At 38.6% G+C, this 13,823-nt stretch overlaps 1 protein-coding gene across 3 annotated transcripts in view; it reads right to left on the bottom strand.

Annotated features, from left to right (window-relative positions):
• The window catches only part of COL9A1 (collagen type IX alpha 1 chain), an 87,763-nt gene that overhangs the window by 5,062 nt on the left and 68,878 nt on the right, over positions 1-13,823 (bottom strand). For all 3 annotated transcript variants that reach the window (XM_058419753.1, XM_040058546.2, XM_040058545.1), the window contains 7 exons: positions 11,069-11,122; positions 10,242-10,313; positions 6,135-6,170; positions 5,990-6,034; positions 4,667-4,699; positions 1,887-2,033; positions 625-679 (listed from right to left, as the gene is read on the bottom strand). In XM_058419753.1, the coding sequence (XP_058275736.1) occupies positions 625-679; positions 1,887-2,033; positions 4,667-4,699; positions 5,990-6,034; positions 6,135-6,170; positions 10,242-10,313; positions 11,069-11,122 (442 nt within the window). The remainder of the gene's footprint in view (positions 1-624; positions 680-1,886; positions 2,034-4,666; positions 4,700-5,989; positions 6,035-6,134; positions 6,171-10,241; positions 10,314-11,068; positions 11,123-13,823) is intronic.

Below are 13,823 nucleotides of genomic sequence, written 5' to 3'. Positions count from 1 at the left end.
TTCTGCAAACTCTTAACATTACAAAGGCATAATAACCCAAAAGACATCTTCAATAGCAAGTAGTGAAAAATTTCTTGTGTTTACAGAGTAGCATAAATTTCTCAACTCAGTAAATTCCACGCACCCAGCCATATTAGAAAAGCTTCTGTGTGTCAAGAAATCAGCAAATTAGGGTTAATTTAGAGTATCTCTCTATTGCTTTAATTTTAACGTATGTTATCTCCAGAAACTTCTCTTCTTTTCACCTATTTTGCTGAAATCTAATAGTGACTACAAAAAGCTAAAAAGCTTTCAGTGAAGCTTGGACTTTTATGTATGTAAACACAGCAAGTGATTTGAATACAAAATGTATGTGTTTCACACTACTACTCTGGTCTATGGCCTGCTACAACAGCAGTACTGTGGAATCAACAGGCAGTTCAATGAGGCTACAAAATATCAATAAATAAGGGGCTTCCTCATACTGTCCACATTTGGATGTGGAAAGATTTTCCACCAGGTTCCCTATTGAGGCCATGCAACTTGTTCTGTGTAAGCACAGGGAAAATCTTGGTTGCCTCCAGAGAAATAGGTGATACCAATTTAAATGCACAAGAAATATCAAATACTTTTTAGCCTATTTACCTTGCATGACTCTCATGCAGACCTGCTTAATGTGCTGATCACTTGGTTCTTTTCCCTAGGATTAAAAAAAAAAAAAAAAAAAAAAAAAAAAAAGAGAGAGTTTTAATACAATAGTTTATGCCACACTAACATTTTATGAGTGTGCCTGATGCAAAGAAATGCTGTCAATAAACAGTTGTCACAGTTTAACCCCAGCTGGCAAAACACCACACAGCTGCTCACACCCACAGCCCACACCCATGGAACAAGGGGAAAAAACAGCTTAATAAATGGAAAGTAAGAAGAAGTAGAGGAAGGGCAGGAAAAATGGGGAAGAGGAAGAAGATGAAGAAAATAAAATACAAAAAGGATAATGATCATGCAAGTGATACAAATGAAAGCAGTTGCTCACCCCTCCCACAAGTTTTCCCTGGTTACGTGGCTGAGCATGATGCCATATGGTATGGGATATCCCTTTGGTCAATTATGGTCAGCTCTCCTAGGTGTGCCCCCCTCCTAATTTTTTTGTGTACCTTCAACCTACTCCGTGATGGTGCAGTGTAAGGAGCAGGAGAGGTTTTGATTCTATGCAGTGCTCATGAGTAACTGAAACATCACAGAATGGCTGGGGTTGAAAGGGACATTTGAAACTATCCAACCCCCCTTCTCAGGGGCCCTTTTAACCTGGCCTTGAACCCTTCCAGGGATGGAGCATCCGCAACCTCTTTGGGTGACCTATTAGTACCTCTCCACTCTTGCAGTGAAGAATTTCCTCCTAATATCTAAAACTATGCTCTTTCACTTGGAAACCATTACCCCTTCTCCTGCTCCCATCAGCGTGCTATAAAGAATATTTTCAGCACAAATCCAAAACATAACTCTGCACAAGCCACCATGAAGAAATTTAACTGTACCCCAACCAAAAACAATCCATGAGTCACTAAAAGGTGGCTGCAAGTGCAGCTATTCCAGCTGATGTCAATTTAACTAGAAGGTAAAATCTGACTGATGCTCCTTTGTATCAAATACGGTTTGGTTTCATGCACACTGCCTGTAGTGGGGTGGGGATAAGAAAACAGAGCTGAACTGAAAGCTGGGACCCCAAGGACGTAGCTGTGTACAGCCCAAGATTGCCCTGGTGTACACCTGCGTCTGATGAGAGGCACACTGTACTCCAGACTGCTGTGGCACTTCAGATTGCCATGTGTACACGTAAAACAAGGAGCGGTGTGAGCGAGGGATAAAGGTTCAAAAGACACCAGGTACATGACAGCAGTACTTACAGCTGGGCCCTCGCTGCCAGGCAGGCCTGGGGCACCCTGCTCACCGGGCAAGCCTCGTGGTCCAGGTGAGCCTCGTGGCCCTTCCATGCCAGGCAGCCCCCGACTTCCCTCGGGCCCGCGGGAACCGGGGTCTCCAGGATTACCAGCCTGACAAAGAAAGAGAGGAATTTCAATGGCCTGCTGGGCTAGTGATAGACTCATTCTGACATATCAAAATGGTGACAGGAGCTATTCACAAATGTGAAGAAATGAGTGCTGAAATGCAGTTGTTCAAGAATTTGGGGTTTTTTTAAATAAGTAACTGGAGTCAGTAATTGCACGTTTTTTAAAAGGTCTATGCTCTTCATTTACAGGGGAGAAGTGGAAAAATAATCTATTCTGTCAGAATAGGTAAATCATAATTAATAGTGACATGCTCAAGATGGCTCTCTGTCCTCATGTGTGAGGAACATGGAACATTTCTAGACCTTAAATATTGCTTAAAGTATGAAAATTCCAACTCCCTTCTTGCTCCAAATGCCTTTAATGTCCTCTGTAGAGAGAACCACAGTGTGAGCCTCTGCTGTGTAGCCCCAAGCTGTTCGGGAACACACATTTTTGCTTTGTTTACTCTGTTGGAGACAGAGGTTGTTCTAGTGCCTATGCTGAAGTTTGCTGGCTGAGGGGAAGGAAAATCCTCACACCAACTGACATTGACAAACTGCCTGAACAGATGAAGTGCCACCTTATTTTACTCAGGGAATGGGTAGAAAATTATTCCTGACGCTGGGGAATTAAAGGATTGATGGGGCCATATCAATATGTCTGGTTAAGTACACTGAGTAAACAAAGCTATAGCTTCTGCTCCAATAGATTTACTAAGAGTTAAATATCAGGCAGAGGGAGACCTATGACAGCAGGCACCTCTGAATTATTGTATTTGGTTTGAGTGGCAATGTTCTGGTAGCAGGGGGACTACAGAGGTGGCTTCTCTCAGGAGCTGCCAAAAGCTTCCTACATGTCCAGCAGAGCCAACACCAGCCAGCTCTGAGACAGATGTGCTGGCCAATGCTAAGCCAATCAGTGATGATAGTAAAGCCTCTGGGATAACACATTCAAGAAACAATTGCAGCCAGAGAAGAGCAGGGTGAGAAGATGTGAAGTGAACAGCTCTGCAGACACCTAGGTCAGTGCAGGAGGGTGAGGAGGTGCTCCCCTTTTGTTTTACTTCCCATTATCCTACTCTGACTCTGATTGGTAATAAATCAGGTAATTTCCCCAAGTCTGTTTCGGCTGTGACTGTAACAGATGAGGAATCTCTCCCTGGCCCCTTATCCGGGCCCATAAGCTTTTTGTTGTATTTTCTCTTCCTTGGCCAGTTGAGGTAGGGAGTGGCAGTGTAGCTTTGGTGTAGCCTGATGTCCAGTCAAGGTCAAAGCACCACAGCTGCTTTCAATACAAGTTAATTTACTCCTATTAATCAATAGTAGCCATAACAAAGAAAAATAACATAGAGAATAAGAAAAAAAATCCACATAAAAAAACCAAAACAAGCAGGGAAAAAAAAAAAAAAAAATCCTGCATACTCATGACTTGCCAAATCTACTGGGGAAAAAAAAAAAAAAAAAAAAAAAGAGAGCAACACCCGCTAGAAGAGATACTAAAGAACAAATTACTCAGCTGTGGTATCAGTTAAATCCACAAGGTGGAACCATTTCGGTTGCAGCTGTGCTGCATCCCAGACAGCCGACGGCTGTCCCTATCAGAACGAAACCCAAAGAACGTGCTTCAATAGATGTATTTAGAAGACAGAATAATTGCTTTTCTGGACTATACAGCTGGGAAGCCATCATTCCTTTCCTCCCCAGTCTGGTGAGTTATCAGGTTCCCAGACAGATTATTCACTCCTGTGAAGGTACTCACTGGGATGACAAGCACTCTAGGCTCTCATCGAGACAAGAGGATTTGAAAAATCTAGGTGGACAAAATTACGGATTTCTTGTCTAATCTATTTCTTCCTCGTGTCCTTCTTGTAGGATCTTCATCAGAAGTAAACACTCTAGCTTGCATTTGCTTAGCCCAAAAGTTACCCAGAGCACTAATAACACAAGCACAGGATTTTTCGTTATGCTCTGCCTCAATTCCCCATAGGGAGAACTGCTGGTATTTTTGCATCTTAGTTCATAGTGTCAGATGCTGCAACAATCCAGCTTTTCAGTGATCCTGAAATAAAAGAATAAATTCAGCTCTCCAGTTATTTTTTCATGGGGCATACAAGGTTCTGCTCACCTTCCGCATCAAAGTTATCATTTTGCAATAAACCAAAACAAAATGAAACAAAACAAACAAAAAAGATAAATAAAATAAACTAATATAAAATAATATAAAATAAAGAAAGCTGGGCCATAAATTCTTTTGGTTTCACGGACATCACAATCCTGCTGCCAGCTTTTTAACAGTGGCATGCAGCCACTGCACTGAGCCTCCTCTCTATCTAACACCTACTGTACAAAGGGTGCATTCATTTTCTTTAAAAAAAAACTTTCTTGGCCAGAAAACTGCTGCTGAATGATGCTCTCTTTTATGGAGTTAGAATCCAGGAAACTAATTCCTTTTCAAAGCTAATTCATTTTAATATTAACTGTATTCAAAATTTAAACAGAAGAAAAGTTGCTAAAACTCATTCCATTTAACTGTGATAAAGAGTGCAGCTTGTTATTTTCTTTCCTTTAATGAGAAAACCATCTATATGATCCACTAGATCTCTGTATATCTGTAACGATGTTATTCATTATACTTACAGCTCCCTTTGCTCCTGGTAATCCCATGTCACCCTAAAAAGAAGACAAACTATATTAGAAAAGAGTCTCCTTACCAGAGACATTACAAATGCAGTAAATGTGACACAATATTTTTAAAAGATAAAAGAAATTTCATATATTTAGTTGATTTATGCAAAACTGCACCACAAATAATTGCAATTCCTTTGAAAATAAGACCTTTATTTTGAGTGGGTTTTATAGAATTCCTTTCTCAAAAACTTTTCTGTAAGGTGCAAATGAGAAAGCAAATGGGAAATGAGAATGGTTTTGTATTGCTTCTCTTGGAATTAGACACATGGTTCTAACCTCTCAAATATAGCTACACCATACAGCAATCTTAGATAGAAGATCTATTAGAAACCTTTAGAAGAAGCATTTTTTTAACCAGGATGTTCTAGTTTCTACAAAGTGACAGAACTATAGATATCAGTGTTGTGTTATTGCTGAAAAAAACTGCGACAGAAACTACCTAAAGTTCTGTGAAGAGGCAAACCCCCTACAAGCTCCTATTTCCAGAAATCTTTCTCCTGGCTTCAACAGTACCAAAATCCCTCAATCATTTCTGGCTTTGCTGGGTGAGGCCCCATGGGAGCCACTGGACCAGTGGGTTTCTCTTTCGGCAGGGATACAAAGCCTCTTTACCCAAGGGCACATGTCCCAGGCATTACCCGTGTCAATTCACAACATGCCATACTCCTGTAGCATACAGATAGATAGACAGATATAAATACATATGTGTGTATATATATGTGTGTGTGTGTGTGTGCAATATCATAGTGCCACAGCTTCTTCCCAGTCCATTTTTCCTCTCTCTAACAGCCGGTTGCAAATCTTATTTGCAAAGAGGAGGTGAATACAAAATATTTCCTTTAAGTGTGAGCCATTAAGGATATTTATTAACCCTCCTCCTCTTTCACCTGAATTAAATTACTTGCTCATCCTCACTGCCTCAATCACCAAGAATTTCTGTTCCTGTGTATGGCATGTGTGTATATATATTTTATATATAAACACTCTTATATATATATGAATCTACATACAAACACAGACAAGTCCTTTTTCTTCAAGACTGTACTGTATTGTACACCTAACAGAACCTGTATATATCAGTGCTTTCCAAACAGCAGGAATAGAGTAATCAGGCAAATAGGACTGCTGTGCTCTACAATGGCCAGTTGGTATAAAACTCAAATGTGCCTTTCAATGATGAAAACTTAACACTTGAAGCATTCCAACAGTACTTTTTAATTTACAACAACAACATAATATTATATCAAGTAAAGGAAAAAAAATGCGCCTTACTAAGTCACCCTTTTCTCCTCCATCTCCTTCTGCTCCAGGTGCACCCTATATCAAAGAAAGACATACTGTCAGCCTTCAGATTTAGTCAACATTATGTGACATTTTAGTGTGATTTTAAAGTCCCACGATCTCTAACATGACTTACTTGTTCACCCTTGGGTCCTGGTTCACCCACCGAACCCTAAAAGGTTAAAGATTGAAAATTAAAAAAATAAAAAGAAGATTTTAGAAATTTAAAGCTCAGGTTCTAAAGCAAGCTGTATGTTATTTGATCCTAAATTTTGCATTCATGAAAGACCTGCAAATTTTTAAGAATGACAATGAAAGTACTTAAATCTTGCAATATAATTTATGTGAGAGTGTGAAGGCAAGTACTAGTATGGAACATATAATCCACCACCACACTGTACAGTACAGATTTCAACTGTCCAAAAGAACATCTCCCCTTTGCATGACAAATGCTCTTGCAGATGCAACAGATCTGCTCTGAGAATTGCTTAGAAGCTACAAGTAAATAAATCCAGTAGGTGTATAATTTTTTTCTAGCACTATTATATATTCCATATTGCTGTAGGCTATACTAGCCCTGCAAATGTGGGAAAAGCAGAGAGACATGCACAAGTACAGTCACAATCTTGTCCTGCGTGCTGCTTAATTCTCAATGTCTTTTAGCAAACCTGTGCTAAATTGGATTTGGATCCAATTTGGATCATTGCAGGCAAAGCTGAAGCGCTTGTATCTAAAGTTAATACTCCTTTTTAGAAAGAAATTAGACTATGTTTTGTCTTAGAATCCTCTAGCAAAACGTACCACTGTGGACAGGCAAAAAAACAAAGAGAAATAAATTAATGACTCAATTAATTTCAAACATGTAATTTTTTTTCTAGAGCAAAATTATTAAGTTTTTAGAACAGTATATCATTTAGGAAAACCTTTGTGTATTTGTATTCTGTTGGAAAACCAGTCACAGCATCCTTTTAATATTCCTTGCAGGCTGTGCATGTTCAAAGATATGCATTCCAAACGAGTGATAACTGTGCATGATAATCCTGTTTTTGTAAAACAGACTGAGATGCAGAAGTTTCTCTCCCATTTCAGAGATCAATTTAATTTGCATAAGATATAGGCACAGAGTGGTGTAGTTTATACAAATTTAATGAATTCTGACATGTTCTCTTGTTCTTGAAGATGAAGAGCTAATACTAAATTATCCACAAATCTAAACAGTATAAATGACAGAACTATTTAACATTCCAACTTTGTCAAACAACTCTGAAACTGTTTGTCTGAAGTGTTCTCAACATTGTGCCTTGTTAAGTTTCCCAATTACACAAAAAAAGACATTGGTTTCCAACCTAACAGTGTTTGGGGGTTTCTTTTCCTCCCCTTACTCTTCTTTAGAGAAAAAAAAGTCTTCTATGTCAGCCAATAGATAAAGCTGACACAGAAGAATCTATTGCTTTTGTGAGCCTTGTCCTGCAATGTTTGTATAAGCAAAGATGAAAATCACAACTGAAAGTCATGAAATCTATTCTACATTGATGCCAAAACTTGCAATGGAGGCAATAAGGCAAGATATTAAACTATGAAAATACTCACTTTTCTTGACATACTGCCTATCTGTTTTGCAAAAATCCCTCTCAAATCATACTCAAGAACTATTTGCACAACTGCCTGTCAGCATGATCCAAAACTGTACCGGGGCAACTTAAGTACTTAGCAGCACAAAGGATCGTGTTTAGGTGCCAAGGTCTGGCACTTTAGCTTGGTGCTGTTTAACTGACTAAAACAGACAGAACCCGAGTGTATGAAACCAGTCCGAAATACATGAATCAGAAACAGCCCAAGTGGTGAATGCTGGGGTTTGGCCATTATCCGTGCTGCATGGGCATAATCACTCAGTAAGATTCACAGAAGTGTAAGCTATTGACCTGATATTGCTTTGTACTGCTATCTCTGCTAGATTACGTCAGGTGAGCACCTGATGCACACAGCTCCTTGCCCAAACTAGTGGCAGTTCGGTGCAGGCTCCAAAGGAGGCAAACACCTAGGCTGTGACCTGCTTTTCCAACCTGAAACCCAGGCACAGGGTGACATGCTGAGGATTGGTCCATGTGGGCTTGGAAAGAGGAACACTGACCCTGCAGTTAGCACATGATATTACATTTGTAACATTCAGTCGTTGTTATATCCGTCAAATTTTTACATTTTTGTAAAATGTACTCACTTTTACATGTTACTTCAGTAAAAATCATTCTGGTGGTATCTTTGGTGGTGATTTACTCTTTAAGTGGGCATCACCTTAATGTAGACAAGATGCCAACAGATAGTATACAATATTTAACAGCTTTGGGATCAAGCTGATCTGACTGCTGATATATCAAATTCATGAATTCTACTGGCTTCTGGCTGCTATTTACATCAACTCTTACCATGCAGGTAAAGGTACACAACAGAACTTAATAGGATCCCTGTGTACAAAACCATGACGTTTTGAAATCAGAAAGGGAAAAAAGGTTACTTCAGTCTAGGCCATACTCCTAGAATGGGTTGACCCAAAGACTGGGCTTAACAGGTTACAGAGACATTTATTTCGAACATAGAGACATCTATTTCGAACATAAAAAGGTTGTTTGTGTGAGACTGATGCAGTTTCAAAAACGGAAGGGAAGAAGAAGGATAGAGTGGCACAGTGCTCTCCAGGCTTGTGACTTGGAAGATATACTGCAGGTCAGTGCTGCTAGCAAGGCTGTATCCCTGCTAAGCCTGCCCCAGAAAATTCACTCCAACCTCTGTGCAACTGGAAAATAAAATATGACTCAAGGGTACAAGTGGAGAGCTAAAAAGTAAGGATGAAATAATTCCTAGCATAGCACTTTGGACTTTAAGGTATTTGCACAGAGCATTAAACTGACCTCAGGTTTTATAAAAAAGTCCAGTCGTAAGTTACTGTCATCTGCCAGTTAAATACTCAGAAACCTCCTGGCTGTAGTCTGAATCTCTCTAGGTCTGTTTATAGGATTTACATTCTACTTTTTCTCCTAGAGATCCAGACCATTTGTATGGCAAATGTGGAAAACCCAGCACCTTTGGTGGGAGATTGTCAGCACTGCAACAAATGTTAGGTATTTTCCTTCTACCTTTGCTTCCTCAGTACCTTCAATATCTCTCTGGAGAAGTCTAAAATATGAATCATTACTGCTTTATGTCAATACTTACATTTGACTAGAAATGTGTCCTGATCTCACCATTAAGAGAAAACCAAAGAAGCATGAAAAAAACCCCTCCACATCAAAGATTTAGAATATTGCTTTTAAGTACCTGAATAGTTTTTTTTAAAAAAAAAAAAAAAGCTGCCAAATACAACAGCAAACCCTTTCCAGAAACCCTATGATGTACACTAGGAGCATACCAAGAGCATTCCTCTGTTCAGCTAAGATATTCTACAGCAGTTATACCCATGTCTGACTAACAGTCCAACTGTCCCCTGGTTGTCAGGAGGATGTAAGAGACACTTCACAAGTGTAATTCATTCAATATTGATGTACACATGCCTCAAGTATGGAAGTCACAGTAGGGAACTTAATATTTTTATATCAAGTATGTCAGAAGTTTGGCAAGTGAATTCCATCCTTTGCAGTCTCCTATAGCCAAGAGAAGATAAGAAACATCTCTGGTTTTATGTACTGTTTTTACTAACATTTATTGAGCAAAGCAAGATATATTCTGCAGTTATGTGAGGCCCATAGGGCCCAATCCTTCCCTCTCAACAAAATACTAGAAGATATGTCTTATAATTGATCATGTAGGCATAGGTGTCTCCATAGCTGCATTAACCTGTGCATTTCCATAGCGGGTCCTAAGACAGGTAACAGGCTTCTCTACTATTGTAGGTTGAAGTTGCAAAGTTCTATAATGACCACAGACCCTGACTGACCATTTCATACCTGGCTGTGTCAATGATTTGCAGTACAATTTAGGTCTTATATGATCCAAACTTTAAAAAAAAATAAAAATAATATTTACACCAGTAATCTTATTTCAGTCCCTTAAGTGACACTGTCAAGACTTTTCCTATACACATTTCTGAGCTATAAGTAGTTGATGGCCACAGAGAGCACCACTTTCAAGCACTTAAAATATCTATATACAAAACAAGAAAACAGACATTAATTCATAGAAAAACTGAAAACAGTGCTCAACTTATTGTTTACTCTTGACATCAAACTGCATGTACAAGTGCGTTTCTTACCCGGTCACCTTTACCACCAGGAAGACCTGGAGGACCAGGCAGTCCAGGAAGTCCAATACTACCCTGGGGACCCTGTGAAAATAAGCCAAGGATGTAAACTTAGCCAATCTTGTTTAGAACGAACAAGTAAGGGTCATACCCTGAAGCAGAATGGGGCAGAACCTTATTCCCAGAACAAACTTGGTTTGATGAAAGAGGATTATCTGATGCAAATTTGGGCTGATCCAAAGTAAAGCACTCTAAACAGAATCTTATTATGAATTTATTGCTGACAAACAGAACAGAAATGACTTACAGGGTTTTTCACCCTACAGTCCCTCAGCAAAAGATTGATTCTCTTAAAAATTCTTCCCAAGATCTTGCACTCTGCGATTTGCACATTCCTCTGTAACAGTAGTCTCTTTCAGCCAAGACCTCCCCAGCTATGCTTCTGACTGATTCTCTGTAAATACTGCAGGAGCTCCGGTAAAAGGTGGCATTCATAGCGTGCTCATTCATTATTTTCACCTAGCTCTTAGCAGAAAGCCAGTCTGTCACTGCTCCTGTTCCCAGGAGCCCACATAGGAGTGTGCCACTCAGCTTTGCATGTCATAGGATTTAGGGGTTTATCAAGTAGAAGAAAAAGTCACACACATCTCCATGTAACTTAAAACAGCATTTTCTAATATTAGCACAGTCACAGAGGACTGAAAAAGAAACTGAACCATCGCTCATTTCAATGTTATTTTAGGTTTCCTGCATGCCTAAATGTGTAAGTGCAGCTCCAGATGATACTATAGCTCCTTGAAAGTAAACCTGAGCACTGAATATGGAAATTAACTGCTTACCAACTTCCCTGGTAAACCTGGAGGACCTGCAGGACCTGTCTCCCCTCTGCTACCCTGGAAGCAGAAATAGAGGGACAACATTATTTCCTGGAATTCTTCCTGCGATCTGGGAAAAAAAGTATTATTTATTTTTCCTTTCATTTAAGTGATTCACACTACATAGCCATTGAGTTTAATTAAAACTTCTTTTTCATAATACAAAAATACCAAATGCATTAAAACCAGTGAAACTTTCTGAGTAAACATTTTAAACAATGATGTATAACATTTATTTGACATTAAATGATTCAAGTAAGTCATTTTGCTGAGTGATTAAGCAAAATGGGCTTACACCTGAGAGTTACCTGTCACAAACACATTCACTTCACTACGACAACCTTGGCAGGCACACAACTCCAGGCTTTTGCTTAGTTTCATCACCTGAGCTCCTATGTGACCACATATTTAGAGCACCTGATCCCCAATGCACAAATGTGAAAATTAATGCAGAAATAATGCTTAACAAACTCATTCAGGTTTAAAAATCTAGTGTTATAGGGAAGGATAACTTTTAAAAATCACCATTCATAATAGTGATAAGCATAAATATGTGCTTTATGAACTTTTACATCTTCACTTCAGACGTATTTATCCATTCAGATCATCATAAGCAGATTAGTGTTACAACTCTATTTCTTAATGTAGACATTTGAATACACACTCTGGGTAAATCTGACATTAAGCCAAACTTCCAAAGATTTTAAACAATTTTTGAACTAAAGTACCTTTCTCAAAAGATTTTGTCTCTTATGATTAAATTTTTCAGAACACCTTAGTAAATTTTCTAGCTTTACTCTCACAAGTACAGACATATCCCTGGACAGATAAATTAAAAATATGTCCCAACACAAGCCAAGGTCTCGTTTTAAAAACTCTACTTAAATTCACTGTGTGACTAGGTAAGCAGTATTTGCAACAAAAGAAAGATATAACATTTAAGATCATAAAATGTCAAGAATTGAAATTATTAGCTACGCAAGCTGATAAACTATTATAAAATAACAGAAAAATTTAGATAAAAGCAGATCTTAGCATTCTAGTGCTGTATGCAACAGATAATTTTAAATACAGGAGTTTTTTTCATAACAAGAACAATATTGTGAAATGTTGTGGCATACTAAATAAAAGGAGATGGCAGACATGGCCTTTTACAGTAGGTCATAAATGTAATGAGAACTTCTCACACAAGCTTAGGAAAGCTAACTCTACAATTCAAGAAATAATTAGGTATCCTGGAGAGATCACAGAACCAAACATAAATAGACTTTTAAATTAATTTCCTTCAAAATAATTTATGATGCTAAAATACCTATTACTTTAAAACACTTTTCATAATTTCTAGAAACATTTTTATGTTAAAAAAAAAAAAAGGGAAAAATGTCCCCTAACTCACCTTCATCTTACAACCCAGAAAATACATTAAAATTTTATTTAATCACAAAATTCTAAACTACATCTCTGACCTGGAATACTGCTACATTTCTGATGCAGAAAAGATGAAGACTTATGAAAGATAAAATTATGATCAACATTAGAAACTTGTCTTCTCATATCATCTTCATAACAGTCATTGCTATACAGAGATGAAACAAAAGCAGTATAATCTTCAGAGAGTTAAAATCTTATGATAAACCTCTTAAGCACATCAAAAGTTCTACTGGTCATACAAACTTCAAGAAAAAAGCTTCCATTTTATTTCAAATGCAGAAAAAATCTTTTGTCAAATGCACACCACAGGCACTTTGTTAAAAGCAATGTTTTTCTAAGGAGGCAAAGGAGGAGGTTAATTTGCAGAAGACTGGAATACAAATGTATTTCCTTTAAATATGGACATTATGTCTGTAAGGACAGATTATTTCTAACTATGGGCCACCACTGCAATATCTGCAGTAGTGTTTTAGCAAGAGAGGAACTGGAACCCAAAGAAAGAGGAATTCCATCCCTGGCATAACTAGAAAGACTGTAATGCTTCCTCCAAGTTATACCAGACTGAATTTGCCCTAGGATAGGTTATATAGTAAGCTGCTTACTCATAGTTCTGATGGTTTGGGGTTTTTTTAAAGGCCCATAGGAGGGTTTCTGTGATAGTTGGTTCAGGTGTTGACATTTGTTCTTGGTCAGATTAAATGTTCCTCTGCACTGTAAGCCACTCTGGGCAGTAATTAGGGCAGAAGGCAGTTTGGCCATGTCCTCAGCCTACCTTTCTTACACAGCAGCCCTCTATATATCAGTGCATAGCTTCAGGCCACCCACAAACAAGAGACATGTTGCACCGGTTTAAACAAAAAGACTACCAGAATGTCTATGGCTTTATGCACTTTTGACACACTTCAGAATCTGTACTTTTCCTAGAGGTGAAACACTTAAGGAAGGAGGGAAAGTGGCCACTCTAGTTCAGAGTGAGCTGAGACCGACCGGCTTGCATCCATGCTGGTGAACGTTCCATGCCCCTAGGGAAAGGCACATGCAAAGTGGTAAGTGTGAAATGGTAGCACAGCACTGCAAGTCTGAACACCACAGGGGTGCAGTCCTTCCACAGCTCCTATGCTAACTGTGGTTACCACAAAATCTACCTTTCCCTTGTTTCAAGGCGCAATGCCTGAAGAACTCAATACATTTAAAAGTTTAATGTCTTCACAGAACTGTTACATTAAGCCTTTAATGCGACACACATAAGAAAACCTTACAGGATTTACAGTTGACCTTCCTTTAGGTT

Source organism: Hirundo rustica, chromosome 3 (assembly GCF_015227805.2).
Source record: "Hirundo rustica isolate bHirRus1 chromosome 3, bHirRus1.pri.v3, whole genome shotgun sequence".
Lineage (NCBI taxonomy): Eukaryota > Metazoa > Chordata > Aves > Passeriformes > Hirundinidae > Hirundo > Hirundo rustica.
The sequence above is the reverse complement of the archived record's forward strand: the minus strand, read 5'-3'. Positions and strand labels throughout refer to the sequence as shown.